Consider the following 14,926-nt stretch of genomic DNA (forward strand, 5'->3'; position numbering starts at 1 on the left):
GAAGTTGCTAGAAATTAGCTGGACTCAGTTTAGCTAGTGGGGCATATGTTTTTAATTCTAGTGATTGGCTCTGGGAGATTTGTTACAGTGTATTTATAAAATGGTATAGCAGAAAGTACAATTTTAATCCTGTTTCGCAGGATGGGCTATCCCTATTTATGTTGATTTAATAGTGTAGCACTGCAAAGAATTCATTAGAATCTGCCATTAAATGTTTCTGTGTAAATCAGCAGAGATATATGTTGCATAATATTCCTTGTGTATGATGCAATGTTGCTTCTACCCACAGCCATGAGTTGAAATTCACGTAACAATGTTGTAGCTCTGAGGACTACACATGAAAAACATTTCAAATTTTACTTCCAGAATTATAAGCAACCAAACTCTCCATGTACAGACAGAAAATACTACTACATATCAGATGCCAGCAGAAACAGGTGCATACAAATGACACAAAACCCACCTCATGAAGCAGAGGTTCTGAAAAGAAAGGTTTTGGAGGAAATGAGACTGTAACTTGCTTATTTATTAAAATTAATATCACCATACTCATATTTCTCTGAAATGCATTTTTTGTCCATTGCTCTTACATGTAATGAATCCATTAATGAATCCTACTATTCCCTTTGGCACTGGGATTACACCAAACACAGTGTACGTACCTCAGCTCCAGTGTTCATCTTACCATTTCTACAAGAAACAATAGGAAATCTGTCACCTGACAATAATGATGTCTGTGGACTATAATTCAACATAATAACAACAATTCCACTGGCTTGGTTCAAAAATTCACAGAAAGAATCAACTAAGGTACTGCTTAGTTGTGCTCACAGTTGCACACTAAATCCTAAATTTGAAGCCCATAATTTCAAATTCAAAGAAAACCATTACACAATACTGTCTCAGTACTTGAAGTAGCTGACCTGTATGGTTTCAGTATCTCACTTGCAACAATATCTTTAAAAAAAAAAAAAAAAAAAAAAAACCCTCTGCTGATTAAGTTAGTAACAACATCTTCTTCAGAACATAAAACATGCAAAAGTGAAAATGACCAAGATATAAAGCAATTTAAAAAGACACAATCTCTCCCCTCTTTAATTCACATTTACTCACTCAGTTGCAACCAGCCACTGAGAACGTAGAACAGAAAATTGAGTATTTATTCTAAAATCTGCTGAAACAATCCAATTACATTAGCAGGGTAAAGGCTGAAGTAAAAACTATGTAAACGCAAGTTAGCTGATCAACAACAATGGAAAGAGAAAATGTCAGAGAGAGACTGAGATCAAGTGCCAGCAAGAGACATACATTCCACCAGGATCTACCATTACCATGTTGAGGAACAATATCATATATTTTACATGATCATATTTTAAGGACACTCAACTCTTTGTTGTTAAAATAGATGGCAGAGCATGTGCTAAAGTAACTTCTATTGAGCATAAAAGGCAATCTGTTAAAATATGGCATGCTAAAATTTGCAAATGACGAACAACTACATTTGGTTCGATGTTCTGATTCAAATAGGGAAATATACTGCAATATATTGACCCTATTTTTAGTGTTTGAGAAGAATTTCATCTCACTGGAAGAGCTGCAAGACATTATGCCATGAACAAGTGGTTAGTTCTTTGAAGATAGTGACAGTAAATAAAAAATATCTCTGAACCTCATTATCAATCAAAATGGAGCTGCCTTCAATTAAAGCACATGAAGAGTTACACCAAGACCTAAGGTAGGCCATGATGACGCCATGACTCTACTATAAAAAGCACTCCCCATGTTTCTTTTTTAAGGCCTGTAACTCAGTAATGAAACAATGATTTTGAGAAAAGAAGCTCTGCTTTATCATGTAGGATGTAATTTTAGTTTAACAATATGTGCACAACAAAACTGATGAGCCAAAGTCAATTAAATTTTGCAAGTATTCCAAAGTCCAAAACATCTATTTTGTACCATTGTGGATTGTAGAATAGGTCTTTCTCCCAATGTGTGATATGTTAAGTAGCCAACTTCAAAACAGTGTGTGAAAGAAGGCAATAAAGGATGCAAACACAGAACAAACCACAAAAAGAGGCTTTTCTTTCACATTTTTTTACCATTGTACATCTGAGAGATCAATAATGTGGACAGAAGAATTACAAACAAAAGAACTCCACACTCCATAATCAAGAGCAAAATATAGGGAATCTTGTCACAACTTGTTTCAAAAACAGGGATGTTAACTGTTATAAACACACACATTCTAAAAGCCATATTGCTTGTGAAAAGACTGCACCCAAACACTTATTCGGATTTCCACCAGTATAATACTAGAAATAAAATTAGAAGAGTACCATACGTATATGAAGAACAACAAATGCTTTGTGAAATTATGTAAATAGAAATCACTAAACATTTTATTGTAATTTTGTTGTAAATTAATGACGTATTCAGAAGAATGTGTCGATTTATGTCTAATTCATACTCTGCAAATCACTGAAGTGCATATGAGAGAGAGAGGAGAGAGAGAGAGAGAGAGAGAGAGAGAGAGAGAGAGAGTGTACTTTCCTATTGTACCACATACTAGCATTTCTTCCCATTCCATTTACATTTGGGGCAGGGGAAGAGTGTATAAAGGCTTCTGTGCATGCCATAATTAGTCTAATCCTGTCTTTATGCTCCCTACAAGATTGATACATACAAGGCTGAATTATATTTCTAGATTCCTCACTTCACTTAGTATTGCTCCTTGGAATGTTTTAAGTAATCATTCATGAGGTGACACCTTTATTCAGACACCAGCTACTTTAGATTTTTCAACATTACAGAGACACTTGCATGGGTTAAGCAAACCTGCGATCCTTTGTGTTGCCCTTGTTTGTATATATACAATACCCCTTCTTCTTCTTCTTCTTCTTCTTCTTCTTCTTCTTCTTATCATCTCCACCCTTCCCTTGTTCTCACTGAAACATTTACCTGCTTATGCAGCTCATCACAAAGCCTGCTCCAATCTTCTCTTTTCTCCCACAGTCTATCACTCATTTCCCCCCCACTGTAATAATCTTCAACTCGCAACATCCTTCACCTAATCTTTCCATCTCATACATGGTTTTCCACTTGTTGTTCCTCCAGATTCTGTCGACTCCAGAGCTCTTTGTGATAGCCTTTCTTTTCTCATTCTTTTAACATGGCCAAATCATTTCATCCTATTTCCCTCCAAAGTTTCTTTTATGGGACTGATCAGAAGTGTGTCATTTATTATCCTATCCCTTCTCGTCTTACCCTAGAATCCTCGTAGGAAGTCCATCTCTGTTGCTTGTATTCTACTCAGATCTTTCTTTGTCCAGGTTCAACATTCTGATCCATAGGTCAGAAATGGTAGATAATACGATTTTTATATCATGATCTTTGCTTTGGCAGGTATTTTATACTTGCTAATTATGCCTGGTACACAATATTAAAATTTTGAACAATTTTCTTCCCATAAAAAATTACTTCCTTGACTTTTCCTTTCCTTGTTAGCTTACTTATGAGATATTTGGAAGCATTTACGCCTTTCAAAATTTTTCCATTACAGTTTACAACATTCATTTTTTTCATTTTCCCTGCTGATTTTCATTACCTTATCAGCGTATTTTCCTGCCAGCTTCTTCAATTGTCCTCTTCCAGGTATTTAGTTGTTCATATCATTTGCTGTTGATCATTGGTGAACTTTCCTTCTGATGTTCTAAGTGGCTACCATGAAGAACACTGGCGAGAGCACATTTCCTTGTCAAAACCCTTCATCTGTTCTAAACCATTCTAATGTTTTGCCACTTCTTTATAATTACAATTCAGGCATTTGTTATGTGTGTTTCTGATTCAAAATCACATTCCTTCTGACACTTCCAGTCAGATCTTGGCATATCTCTTTCCTTCCAACTGTGCTGTAAGCCTTTTTAATATCTATGAATGCAACTACTGTCTTTTCCAAATTCCCTTTTCTTTCTTACCACCTGTGTAGCTGTAAATGTGGCATCTATATTTTATCTTCCAAGCCAAAAATCCTTGTTGTTCTCATAACTGTACTTCTATCTTGTTCCTGATTTTCTGTAAAGTTACATTTTCATAAATCTTCATGTAATGTCATATTAATGCTATTCCTCTGTAGTTCTCATGGAGAGTTTTCTTACCTTTGTCAAAAACAGGTACAACAACTGCTTTAGTCTAATCATCAGGAATCACTCTGTTGATTCATATTATCATTCTTATTCTATAGAGTCACATAATTCCAAAAGGTCCTGTGGCTTTGATTACTTCCACTGTAATAGCCACATACTCCAGGAGCTTTGCATTTTTCAGTTCTTTCTTTCAGCTTTTTCCAGATCCAACATCTACATATTTCCTCTTGTTAACCCTATTTTGTATAAGGCTCTCACATTTGAGCATTATTCAAAAGGAGGGGGGGGGGGGGGGGGGAGAGGTGCAGAGTGGTTTTGTACACTATCTTATATTAAGACTGACTGCATTTTCCCGGCAGTCTACCTATGAACTGAAAACAACCTGCTTTATTTATGACTGAGCCTATGTGATCATTGAATTTCATATCCCCACAGATATGATTCAATTGGTTCCAATTGTGACTCCTAGATAACGTAGTAATTAGACTCTACACTTTTGCATAATTTTAGATTTCTGTATGTTTAAAGCAAGTTCTCAATCCTTGCATCACTTTGAGCTTTTACTAAGACTTAACTGAACAGTCATGCAGATTTTTTCAGTCAAGAACTCATTATAGACAACTGCACCATTTGCAAAAAGCCTGAGGTTATAATTAATATTGTCCATCATGATACTATCATGTCACTAATATACAACATTTACATCAAACGGCCAGACTCACTTTTCGGGAGCACAAATGTTAATTCTACATCTATTGTAACTTCCGTTTAAGATAACATGCTATGTGCTTCCTACTACAAAACCTTCAATCCAGGTGCAAATTCTATTTGATACCCTATATGATCATATGTTCATTAGCAAGAATTGGTAGGCTACTAGGCCAAATGCTTTTGAAAGTCAAGAAATATTGCACAAGCCCAACTGCCTTCATTCAGGGTTTTCAGGATGTCGCATGAAGACAGCATCAGTTGAGTTCCACATGACTGATGTTTTCAAAATCCACACTGGTCAGCATGGAGGGGGTCATTCTGTTTGAGATATCTCATTATGTTTGAGCTTAGAATTTTTTCTAATATTCTACAACAGCTGAATGTCAATAACAGTCTGTGAATCATTTCCACTACACTTCTTGTAAGTATGATCTCTACTTTCTTCCATCTATTGCCACCCCCCTTTTTTTTGGGTCTAAAATGTATCATGGTTAAAAGAGGCTAGCTCAGCCAAAAATTCTGTATTGGATTTGATACAGATTCCAACAGGACTTGAAGCCTTTTTCAGTTTAACAATTTCAGCTGTCTCTCTATGCCACTCTCATTAATATCTAGATCACTCACTTTTGCTATTGTATCTGATCTAATGTGGGGTACTACCATTAAATTTTAAACAATTGAAACTGGAGTTCAGAATTTCTACTTTGGCCTTGCTAATCTTAATTTTGGTTCTTGTGTCGTCCATGAGTGTCTGGACACTAGCTTTGATACCACTGATAGCCTTTATGAATGATCAAAACTTCTTTCACTTTTGTCAGCCATAGCTGATAAGGTCCTGCTGTGGTAGTTAGTTTTGTGTTCCATTGTGTAACAAGTTCAGGTCCCGTTCCTGCACAGAGTTTTAACCCGGCAGGAAGTTCAAAACAGCACTTGTTTGCTGCAGAGATTCTGAATAGAATCTCTAAGTTCTGTCCATTTACCCCATATCCAAAGTATCAGCTGCAACCATAAGTTGCCATTGTAAGGTTGAGTGCAGGTAAAAAATTTAAAATCATCCACAATGAGCACTGCATTAAGTGCCCTTGTCATTAAAAATCTCCACAACATTCTTGCTAACCAACGAAACAAATTTTCATTCATATCACAATATTTCTGGTACATATATTGCACTCCAGGAACACGCTACAATATCCCTTTGCTACTGAAAGTGATGCATTTGAAGCTTTGGGAAATGGTGATGTTCATTTCAGAGAATTGTAGAGGAAAGTGCTTAAGTTATGTTCAAATCAACAGCAGTTTGAGTGTCAATTGACAAAGAAAATGAGCATTTTTACTTTTTTTTTAGGGGAATAAAAGAAAAGAAATAAGTAGAAGAGAAAAGGTTGTCCGAAGACTCTTAACACGAAGACCCACCTGTTGTTGGAAAGATAGAGGTACTGTAACCCTGGAAGCTCTGTGAATGATCCATTTGGTATGTCACTGATTAGATTGTATGACAACCAGAGTTCAGTCATCAGGGGACAGCAATCACCCAGAAATGAGTCTGGTACAGGGATCTCTGAAATGTTACACCGCTGCAGCTGCATAACACGGAGGCTGGGTATGTCTTCCAGTCTTGGTGGATATGGACCCAGGGGATTATCGCTTAACGTTAGAGATTCAAGTCTTAATGCTCCAATGAAAGCACGTTCATCAATACGTTGGATTGAGTTTCGAGCAAGAGACAGCCACCTGCAACATAAAAAGTTCACTATTAGGTCCTTATCTTTTTTTTTATTGTTACATATGGTTGAAACCCTTGTCTACAGTGACTATACTACATAACACTCTGTAGCAACCTGTAGGCCACGAGTAAGTCATTTTTATGTAATACACTTTCTTCCAGGAAGGTATGCAAGAAAACTTCTGTGAAATTTGGAAGGTAGGAGACAGGGAGGGACAGAAGGAAAGGAGTGAGGGCTAGTCGTGCGTCATGGCTGGATAGCTCAGTCATTAAAGACATTGTGCATGGTGAGCAAGGTTCTGGGTTCGAGTCCCAGTCCGGTATTTATTATTAACCTGCCAGGAAGTTTTCAAAGTAGTGCATTCATTGCTGCAAGTTGAAGATTTATTCTGGGATGCCAGTGTTGTTCTAACAGTGTTAGCGATAGCAAGAATTCTTGCTAATGAACACCTGCATCAATATTATGTGAATGATGGAAAGAGAGAGGACATACTGTTTTGTAGCTAGACTCTTTTCCATTATCTCATTACTTGAGTTTCTTCTTGTTGTGTCATGTCAACTGTCACGAGTACAAAAAATCTGTTGAGACTTACGAGTATCATGTGGCAAGAGTTCTCGCAACTTGTCGCACCGTATGGATAACACTGGGGTTGTCCAAAAGGTTATGATGAAACTCCATGAGATTATGACATGCCTACATAGTTGCTGGAGGATGCCACTCTGAAAACCTCTTATGAATGTAATGCCTTACACAAGGTGTGGAGACAAATTAAATTATTAAAATAGAGGCAGGAAAAACAGGCATCCTGGTCAGATGAGTACATGTTATCAACACAGAATCATACAAGGGCAATGTAGTAGTGAGTTTAATGATCAAGTAAATAGGGATACGGGTGAATAGTTACAAACAGCTCAACAAGCAGATTATCCTAGCCAAGAGGGAATGCAGCCAAAACCCATCACAATAGTAGAAGTATGCATGGCCACTAGTTCAAGGATTAAAAGATTGAAAAAATTTATAATGACACAAAATAATTTATTCAGTATTGAATTGTGAAGTTACTCATGGAGGTCTCCTTAAAATTCACAATCATGAGTAACATATCTTGCAAACTATGATCATCATCAGCATAGCAGTTTGATCATACAAGTAACAAATTAATAGCGGTACTAGTATGTTAAACAACAATAATAAAGATAAATACAATACACCATGGCATTTATGCCACCTTGCAAATCATGATCTGTCATGTGTATTGAATTGCATTCACTGCTGAGGCCATGCATGTCAGTAACGAGACAGGTTACCCTCTCCACGTAAGACACTTGGTCCTGGAATGTGGGGAAGTTTAAACAGTAAGACACTTGTCCTTGGCTGATGGTAGACTGAAGGAAATCCTGCATCAAAATTGGTGGTAGGATGCATAAACTTCAGAAATAATATTTCATATGTGATTTATCAGAAAATCAGTTAACCATGCTCGAGTCTTTTCTCATGCTGACACTTGAATATTATTGAAAATTATTTTTTAACAATGAATTTGTAAAATATAAAAATTAATTATAATTTGACGACAAATATTGACAGAGATAGGCATAAGTATCATGAAAATACTCACAGCGCAAGCATGCATAAAGTGGTTAAACGTACTCATCAATCGGCTTCTGACAGAGCAACATTTAACTAGTCTACCTTGGTAATCAGTAGCATGAACATATAATTCATGATCAGACTGACCAGCTATATTTCTGTAAGTTAAAATGAGAAATGATAACCTTATATCTGGCAATGTTAACCTGATATTAAAAGACTCTGACAGAAAGACAGTGAAGATATGTACAATAACTTCGGTGCTTGAGACAACATGCAGTGGGTAAAATGATTTATGGATTATGACTGGCTCTCAAGTAACATAGTTTTTTTTCGTGTTCCATATTGTTATAAGTGTTTCTCTATTTCACTTGGACAAATAAATAAGGTGGCACCCCTTTTTCTTAAAACAAACACTTTAAACATTATTACAGTAATAGTAATAGCAGTCCCAAAAGCCACACTGAATTTTGCTATTCAAATTACGAATGTTAGATAGCACAACCTATTGAGTAGAATTCCAGTGGGAACCACAACAGACCATTAGGATGGAGGAGGTAAAGCAGGCATCTTCTCAGACAACTATCAAACCCCCGTAGGTGTCCAACGTAGCCCTCTAAATACAATTTCATGTAAGGGACAACTTTTGGCATTAGCGTATTTAAGTACAGCAATGTATCACTGTAAGTATAATCCCTATTTTGATCTTTTTCAACAGATGAGATCGGGAGGGAACCACTACAGTTTCATTTTAGGCCTACCCATTCACTCCAGAGAATTTAGAGTACTTTAAAGAAATCCTCATCACTGTTAAACGACACACTGTTAAAATATCAGCCAAGCTGCATAAGATGGGCAGAAACAAACAACAGGCATACATTTTTGTTGCAACACTTTTTGTGAATATGACGACCAAATCTTTGGAAGAGCCAGCCACAGTGAAATCATTCTGATATGCAAAGTAAGACAAGTGAAATACCCACAGACATCAAGAAGCATATAATAATTCCAGTTCCAAAGAAGGCAGAAGAATATGTGAATATTTATTTATTTAACCTAGAATATTACTGAACCATCAGTTTAATAACTCATTGTTGCAAAATAATGACACCAATTATTTACAAACGGTTTCAAGGAAATGTATGGCATTACTGACCCAATGACTTATTTTAGAAGATAGTTTGGAAAAAGTCAAAGTTATACTTAATATCATTTGAAGATTTAGAGGGATTTTTTGACTATGTTGCCTAGAACACACACTTTCAAATTCTTAAAGCAGCAGGGATAAAGCACAGGGAGTAAATGGTTATTTACTACTTATAGAGAAACCATACTGCAGTTATAGGAGTAGAACATTTAAAGGGAAGTAGTATTAGTTGAGTAGGGAGTGAGACAGGTTTGTAGCCTACCACCAATGTTGTTCAGTATGTGCATTGAGTGAATTGTCAAGGGAACCAAGAAGATAACTGGAAAAGGAAATAGAGATGATAGAGAAGAGAAACAACTTTGAGGTTTGCCAATGACATTGTAATTCTATCAGAGATGGAACAACAAAGGATTTGAAAGAGCAGTTGAACAGAATGGATAGTGACTTGAAAGGAGTTTATGACATGCACATCAGTAAAAGTAAAACAGGAGTAATGGAATGTAGTCATATTAAATCAGATGAAGTTGGAGGAATTGGGAGATGAGACACTAAAAGTTAATGTTTTGTTATTTGAGCAGCAAAATTAAAGGATGATGACCAAAGGAGACAGATGATATAAAATTCAGACTGACAATAGCAAGAAACGTATTTCTGAAGGTATTTATCTGGGGTACAGCCTTTTCTGACCATGGACAGTTCAGAAAAGAATAGAACAGATACTTTTGAGGTGTGTGTTACAGAAAGAGTGCTGAAGATTATATGGGCAGATCAGATAACTAAAGAGGAGGTACTTTAATGTATGGCTACTTGACTGAAGGTAGAGATCTGTTTATATGACACATCCTGAACCACCAAGGAATTGTCAGTTTGGGGGGGACAGAAGTAAAAGAGTACGGTAACATTTGTAAAGGGAGACTAAAACTTAAAAACAGTGAGTAGGTGGAGAGCAGCGTCAACCAGTCTTTGGACTGGATACCAGAACATGTACTCTCCTTCTCCATCTACTTATTGATCGTCTGTAAAATAATGAGAAACACTGATGATGCTACATTATCCAAACACGTATTGGTAAAGAAAGCAAAATGAGAAATTTTTCAATGCACAAACCACAAAATATAAGCACACAGGACAAAAAACAACCTTCATTACATAATAAAATCACCTCCAGCCTACACTACAGACTCCACACACAATGGGTTAAATACTGTATTGGGCCATTGGTGCATTTGACACTTTGCATTCATTGAAGAAAGATGAAACTGCAGCTAGGCAGACCATGCAATGTGCCTGCAGTCAGCTACTGTCCCATTTTGTGTCATTGGGCCCACTGAAGATGTGCACGTACTTCTGAAATTGAGGGTAATACCCTCTTGCAAGGTTTCTGACTTTAAATGTCCACTGCACACAGTTCCTTTCAAAATGTTCTTCTATAAATGGGTGAGAAGAACCTGCATACACAAACAGCACAGCAGTTCCTTTTAGGTTTGGAATTGCTTGTCATTGACAAATTGTTACTCTTATCTCTGTTCCCCATCAGTTACCATCTTTTTACAACAACTGTTCCTATGTCATGTTAATTGACACCAAGTTGTACACTATTCCTCTTAGATATGTTGAACAGTACACCAACAAATGGGGCAACATGCTTCACAGTGTGGCCATGGGAATATCTGCCACTGTGTCACATCTCCACATCAACCAATATCATGAGGGTGGTTCGATAAGTCAGGTAAAAAAGCAATAAAATGTCTGTTTCAGAAACAACTCTCATTACTTCTCAACATAGTCTCCTTTGAGGGATATATATTTGGTCCAGCAATACTCCACCTTTTTCATCCCATGGGAAAAATAGGTTCTGTCAAACTCTGCAAAATATGTTTTGACTGCAATCACCACTTCCTTTTGATCAAAATTTTTCCCCTTGTAGCGTCTCCTGGCCAATCGTCATAAAAAGCGTGTGACAGAATTTTTTCCGTGTGTGTAATACAAGTTAACATGTATCGATATAGTGCCACGCACACAAAAGAGAAATAATTTAAACACGAATAAACATGACCAAGTGAAGCAATAAAGCAAGACTGTGTAAACATTTCACGAATATATTATGTGTGTATGTATAACATTCATAATTATTTGACGTTTTATGCATTTTTTAACTTTGAATCCATGACATATTATTATCTTTGACAATCATATTCTTGTTAAATGAATTAGTGATTAGGATCTGTGCCTCAGATAAAGATAATAATAATAATAATAATTTTATTGTCATTCGGCCATTACAGCAATAGACAACGTCATATACATACTAAAATACAATTATTAGTTTGAAAGAAAGAACAGGTTTCTTGTTAACATTACAGTATTATATTACAGTTGATAAATTCTCTTATGTCATAGAATGGGTGGAGGACTAGCCAGTCATGAATTGTTTGTTTGAATAATTGTTCAGGTAATTCTTGACAGATTGAGGAAGATTATTAAATAATTTGTATCCCATGATTTCGTAGCTGTTGAGTGACTTTGACAATCTGTGGTAGGGAATATAGAGGCACCTATTCCTTCTTGTATTGTGGCTGTGTACATTTTCTCTGGTTTTTGTTTCTGGTAATTTCTTCTTCATATAAATTAGAACATAGTATATGTACAAGTTTATAACAGTCATGATTTTCTGTTCACGGAACAATGGTTTGCAGTGTGCCTTATATGCAGAACCAGTAATTATCCTAATAGCTTTTTTTTGCAGTATTAATATGTCATGTACACAGCTAGAGTTCCCCCACAAAATAATTCCATATGTTATTATACTTTGAAAGAAGGAAAAGTAGGATGTTCTAACATATTTTTCAGGAACACAATCCATAAGTAGCCTTAACAGGTAAATAACTCTTGACAGTTTACCACTAATATATTGTACATGTTGACCCCAAGATAATTTATCATCAATGTATACCCCCAAAAATTTGACATAACTTGGATCATCTGACAGAAGCTTGTCTCTAAGACTACAGACCATCTGCTGTGTTTTGTTGTCATTCAGGAGGAATCCATTTGCCTTGAACCAATAGGATGCTTGGTCAATTGTCTTTTCTGCACTAGTTTTAAGGCTATTGAAATCCTCACTAGCATGAAGAAATGTTGTATCATCTGCATACAACACAGTGGTGGACTTGATAAATGACGGCAGATCATTTATCATTATCAGGAACAAAAAGGGGCCCAACACAGATCCCTGCGGAACACCTACCTTGACTTGCTCTATACTCGACATTTCTCTCCCTACACAAACAACTTGCTTACGATTCTGAAGATATGATTTTATTAATTTAAGGCTGTTATGTCTAATGCCATAGAATTCCAGTTTTTCTAGGAGTGGCTTATGCTTTACACAGTCAAAAGCTTTGCTTAGATCACAAAATGTGAGTTGAGCATAGCCCTTATCCTCAAACACTTGATGTAAGTATTTGACTACAAAGTCTATAGCATCCACAGTAGACAACTTTTTCCTAAAACCATACTGAGATTCACTAATTATTCCTAATTTTTCAAAATAGACAGATAGCTGTTGGTAAATTACACATTCCAGAATTTTAGAAAAAGCTGGGACTATGGAGATTGGTCTGTAACTGGAAGGTGAGTCCATATCTCCCTTTTTATATATTGGAATTACCCTAGCCACTTTGAGTTCTTTGGGAAAATATCCTTCAGATATGCATCTATTTATACAGAATGTTAAGGGGTACACAATATAGTCTATTACTTTCTTAAGTAAATTACAGGATATGTCATATATATCTACACTTTCTGAAGATTTCATCCGTTTTACAATGCTTAGGACATGACTAAGTGAGACCTCGGAGAACATAAACGTACCTGTGTCTGTTGGTGTTCTGCAAACATTTTTAGAAAGTAACTCTGATGAACTGATATCAGGTTTGATCATAGTATTTCCTACATTTTCAACAGATTTAATAAATAAATCATTGAATTTTTGGGGACTTATATTAATTTTTTTGCTTCTCGCATCTTTAGAAGCACCATTTATTAATTTCCATGCAGCTTTGCACTTATTTATGGAATTATCAATGGTATTGAAATTATGTGCTTTTTTGGCTTCCACGATGGCTTTTTTATACTCATTCCTGCATTTTATATAGGCTAATCTGGCATGTTCTGTTTTCTGATTGCTACATATATTGTGCAACACCATAACTTGGTTTTTCATATTTGATAATTGTTTAGTGAACCATGAATTTTGTCTGTTTGTAGCGCTGTTTGTAAAACCTTTGTCAGTTAATTTGCATTTCTTTATGGGGATGTTGTCATTAAATTGTGTCAGAAATGTTTTAAAAAATCTCTCAAATAATAGTTTCCCTGACAAATCAGCACTAAGACTATAACTTGTGTCACCATGACATTGGTTGAACCAGTCTCTCTCAGCAAGGGACTTACAGAGCTGAACAATTTTGTCATCTGTGACAGGCCTGGTGGTTATAACTTTTTGGACAGGCTTAGGAATATTACTATTATCAATACAGAACCTACTTGTATAGTTTAAAGATACAGAGTCATGATCTGAAAATGGAAACGCTGTAACAGCACATGTTTCTTCTGTAGTTTTAAAGTTGACAAAAATATTGTCAAGACATGCTTTATCTCTTGTGGGCCTGTCATTGACTGAGTGCAAATTGCACTGTCTTAGAAGGTTTTTCAACTCAGTCACAGTACGTTTATGTGTTGTTATATCAAAATCTGCATTCAGATCTCCACCCATTACTATGTCATAATGCAACCATCTGGTCCCTCTTAGTACATCTAACAGCATGTCCAATTTTTCTAGAAATACATTGATGATACCCTTAGGTGACCTGTAAAGGGATACTATTACTAACTTAAGACTGTCCATAACTATACCAGTGGCTTCAAAGTTTTGTTCCTCACATAAATAATCTAGGTCCAACTTTACAATGGAGCAGCTGAATGACTTATTAATATATATTGCCACACCACCTCTTATATGCAGTTTTCTACAGTAACTATTTGCTACATTATAGTTATCAAGTTTAACAACTGGAAGTACACTCTCAGTAACCCAATGTTCACTCAGACAGAAAATATCAAATTTGTTATCTAGTCCAAAACTGTTTACAATAAATTCTTTATCTATTAGTCCTTGTATGTATAAACAGTAAAAAGCATTGTAATAATTTCTCTGTTCTCTTTGGGTTTCGTTACGAGTAACACTTCCGTGTTAAGCAAATGTATATGCTGGCCACGAGTCTTTTGTTCATGAAGCTTGAGATCCGCCAGTAGGCGAGCTGTTGTAAAAAGGTGTGTAAAATTAATGTATTTTTGTTTGAATATATAGAGTTTGAGCAAATATGATTTTAAAATAATTTGTGAAGTTTCCAGACATTGGTCCTGTAAATAATTTAGACATTTTCAGCATTTAATTTAGCGGAAGCCGCTGTACCAATGTGTGAGGGCAACGGCCTCAGACGCGGCACATTTTAAAAAAAAATTATTACAGGCATCGCAGTCGTCTCGCCGGTAAAGCGAGGTAACATAATAATATTTAACATTTTCTTACAGCTTCCAGCAGTGCCGGCAGA

The 14,926-nt window shown here is 36.0% G+C and overlaps 1 protein-coding gene across 1 annotated transcript in view; it reads right to left on the reverse strand.

Moving 5' to 3' along the window:
- LOC126175568 (leucine-rich repeat-containing protein 15-like) overlaps positions 1-14,926 on the reverse strand; it is a 56,270-nt gene that overhangs the window by 25,375 nt on the left and 15,969 nt on the right. Inside the window, exon 2 of the mRNA XM_049922426.1 lies at positions 6,267-6,584. Within this exon, the coding sequence (XP_049778383.1) occupies positions 6,267-6,439 (173 nt within the window). The 5' untranslated portion in view covers positions 6,440-6,584. The remainder of the gene's footprint in view (positions 1-6,266; positions 6,585-14,926) is intronic.

This window comes from Schistocerca cancellata, chromosome 3 (genome assembly GCF_023864275.1).
Source record: "Schistocerca cancellata isolate TAMUIC-IGC-003103 chromosome 3, iqSchCanc2.1, whole genome shotgun sequence".
Lineage (NCBI taxonomy): Eukaryota > Metazoa > Arthropoda > Insecta > Orthoptera > Acrididae > Schistocerca > Schistocerca cancellata.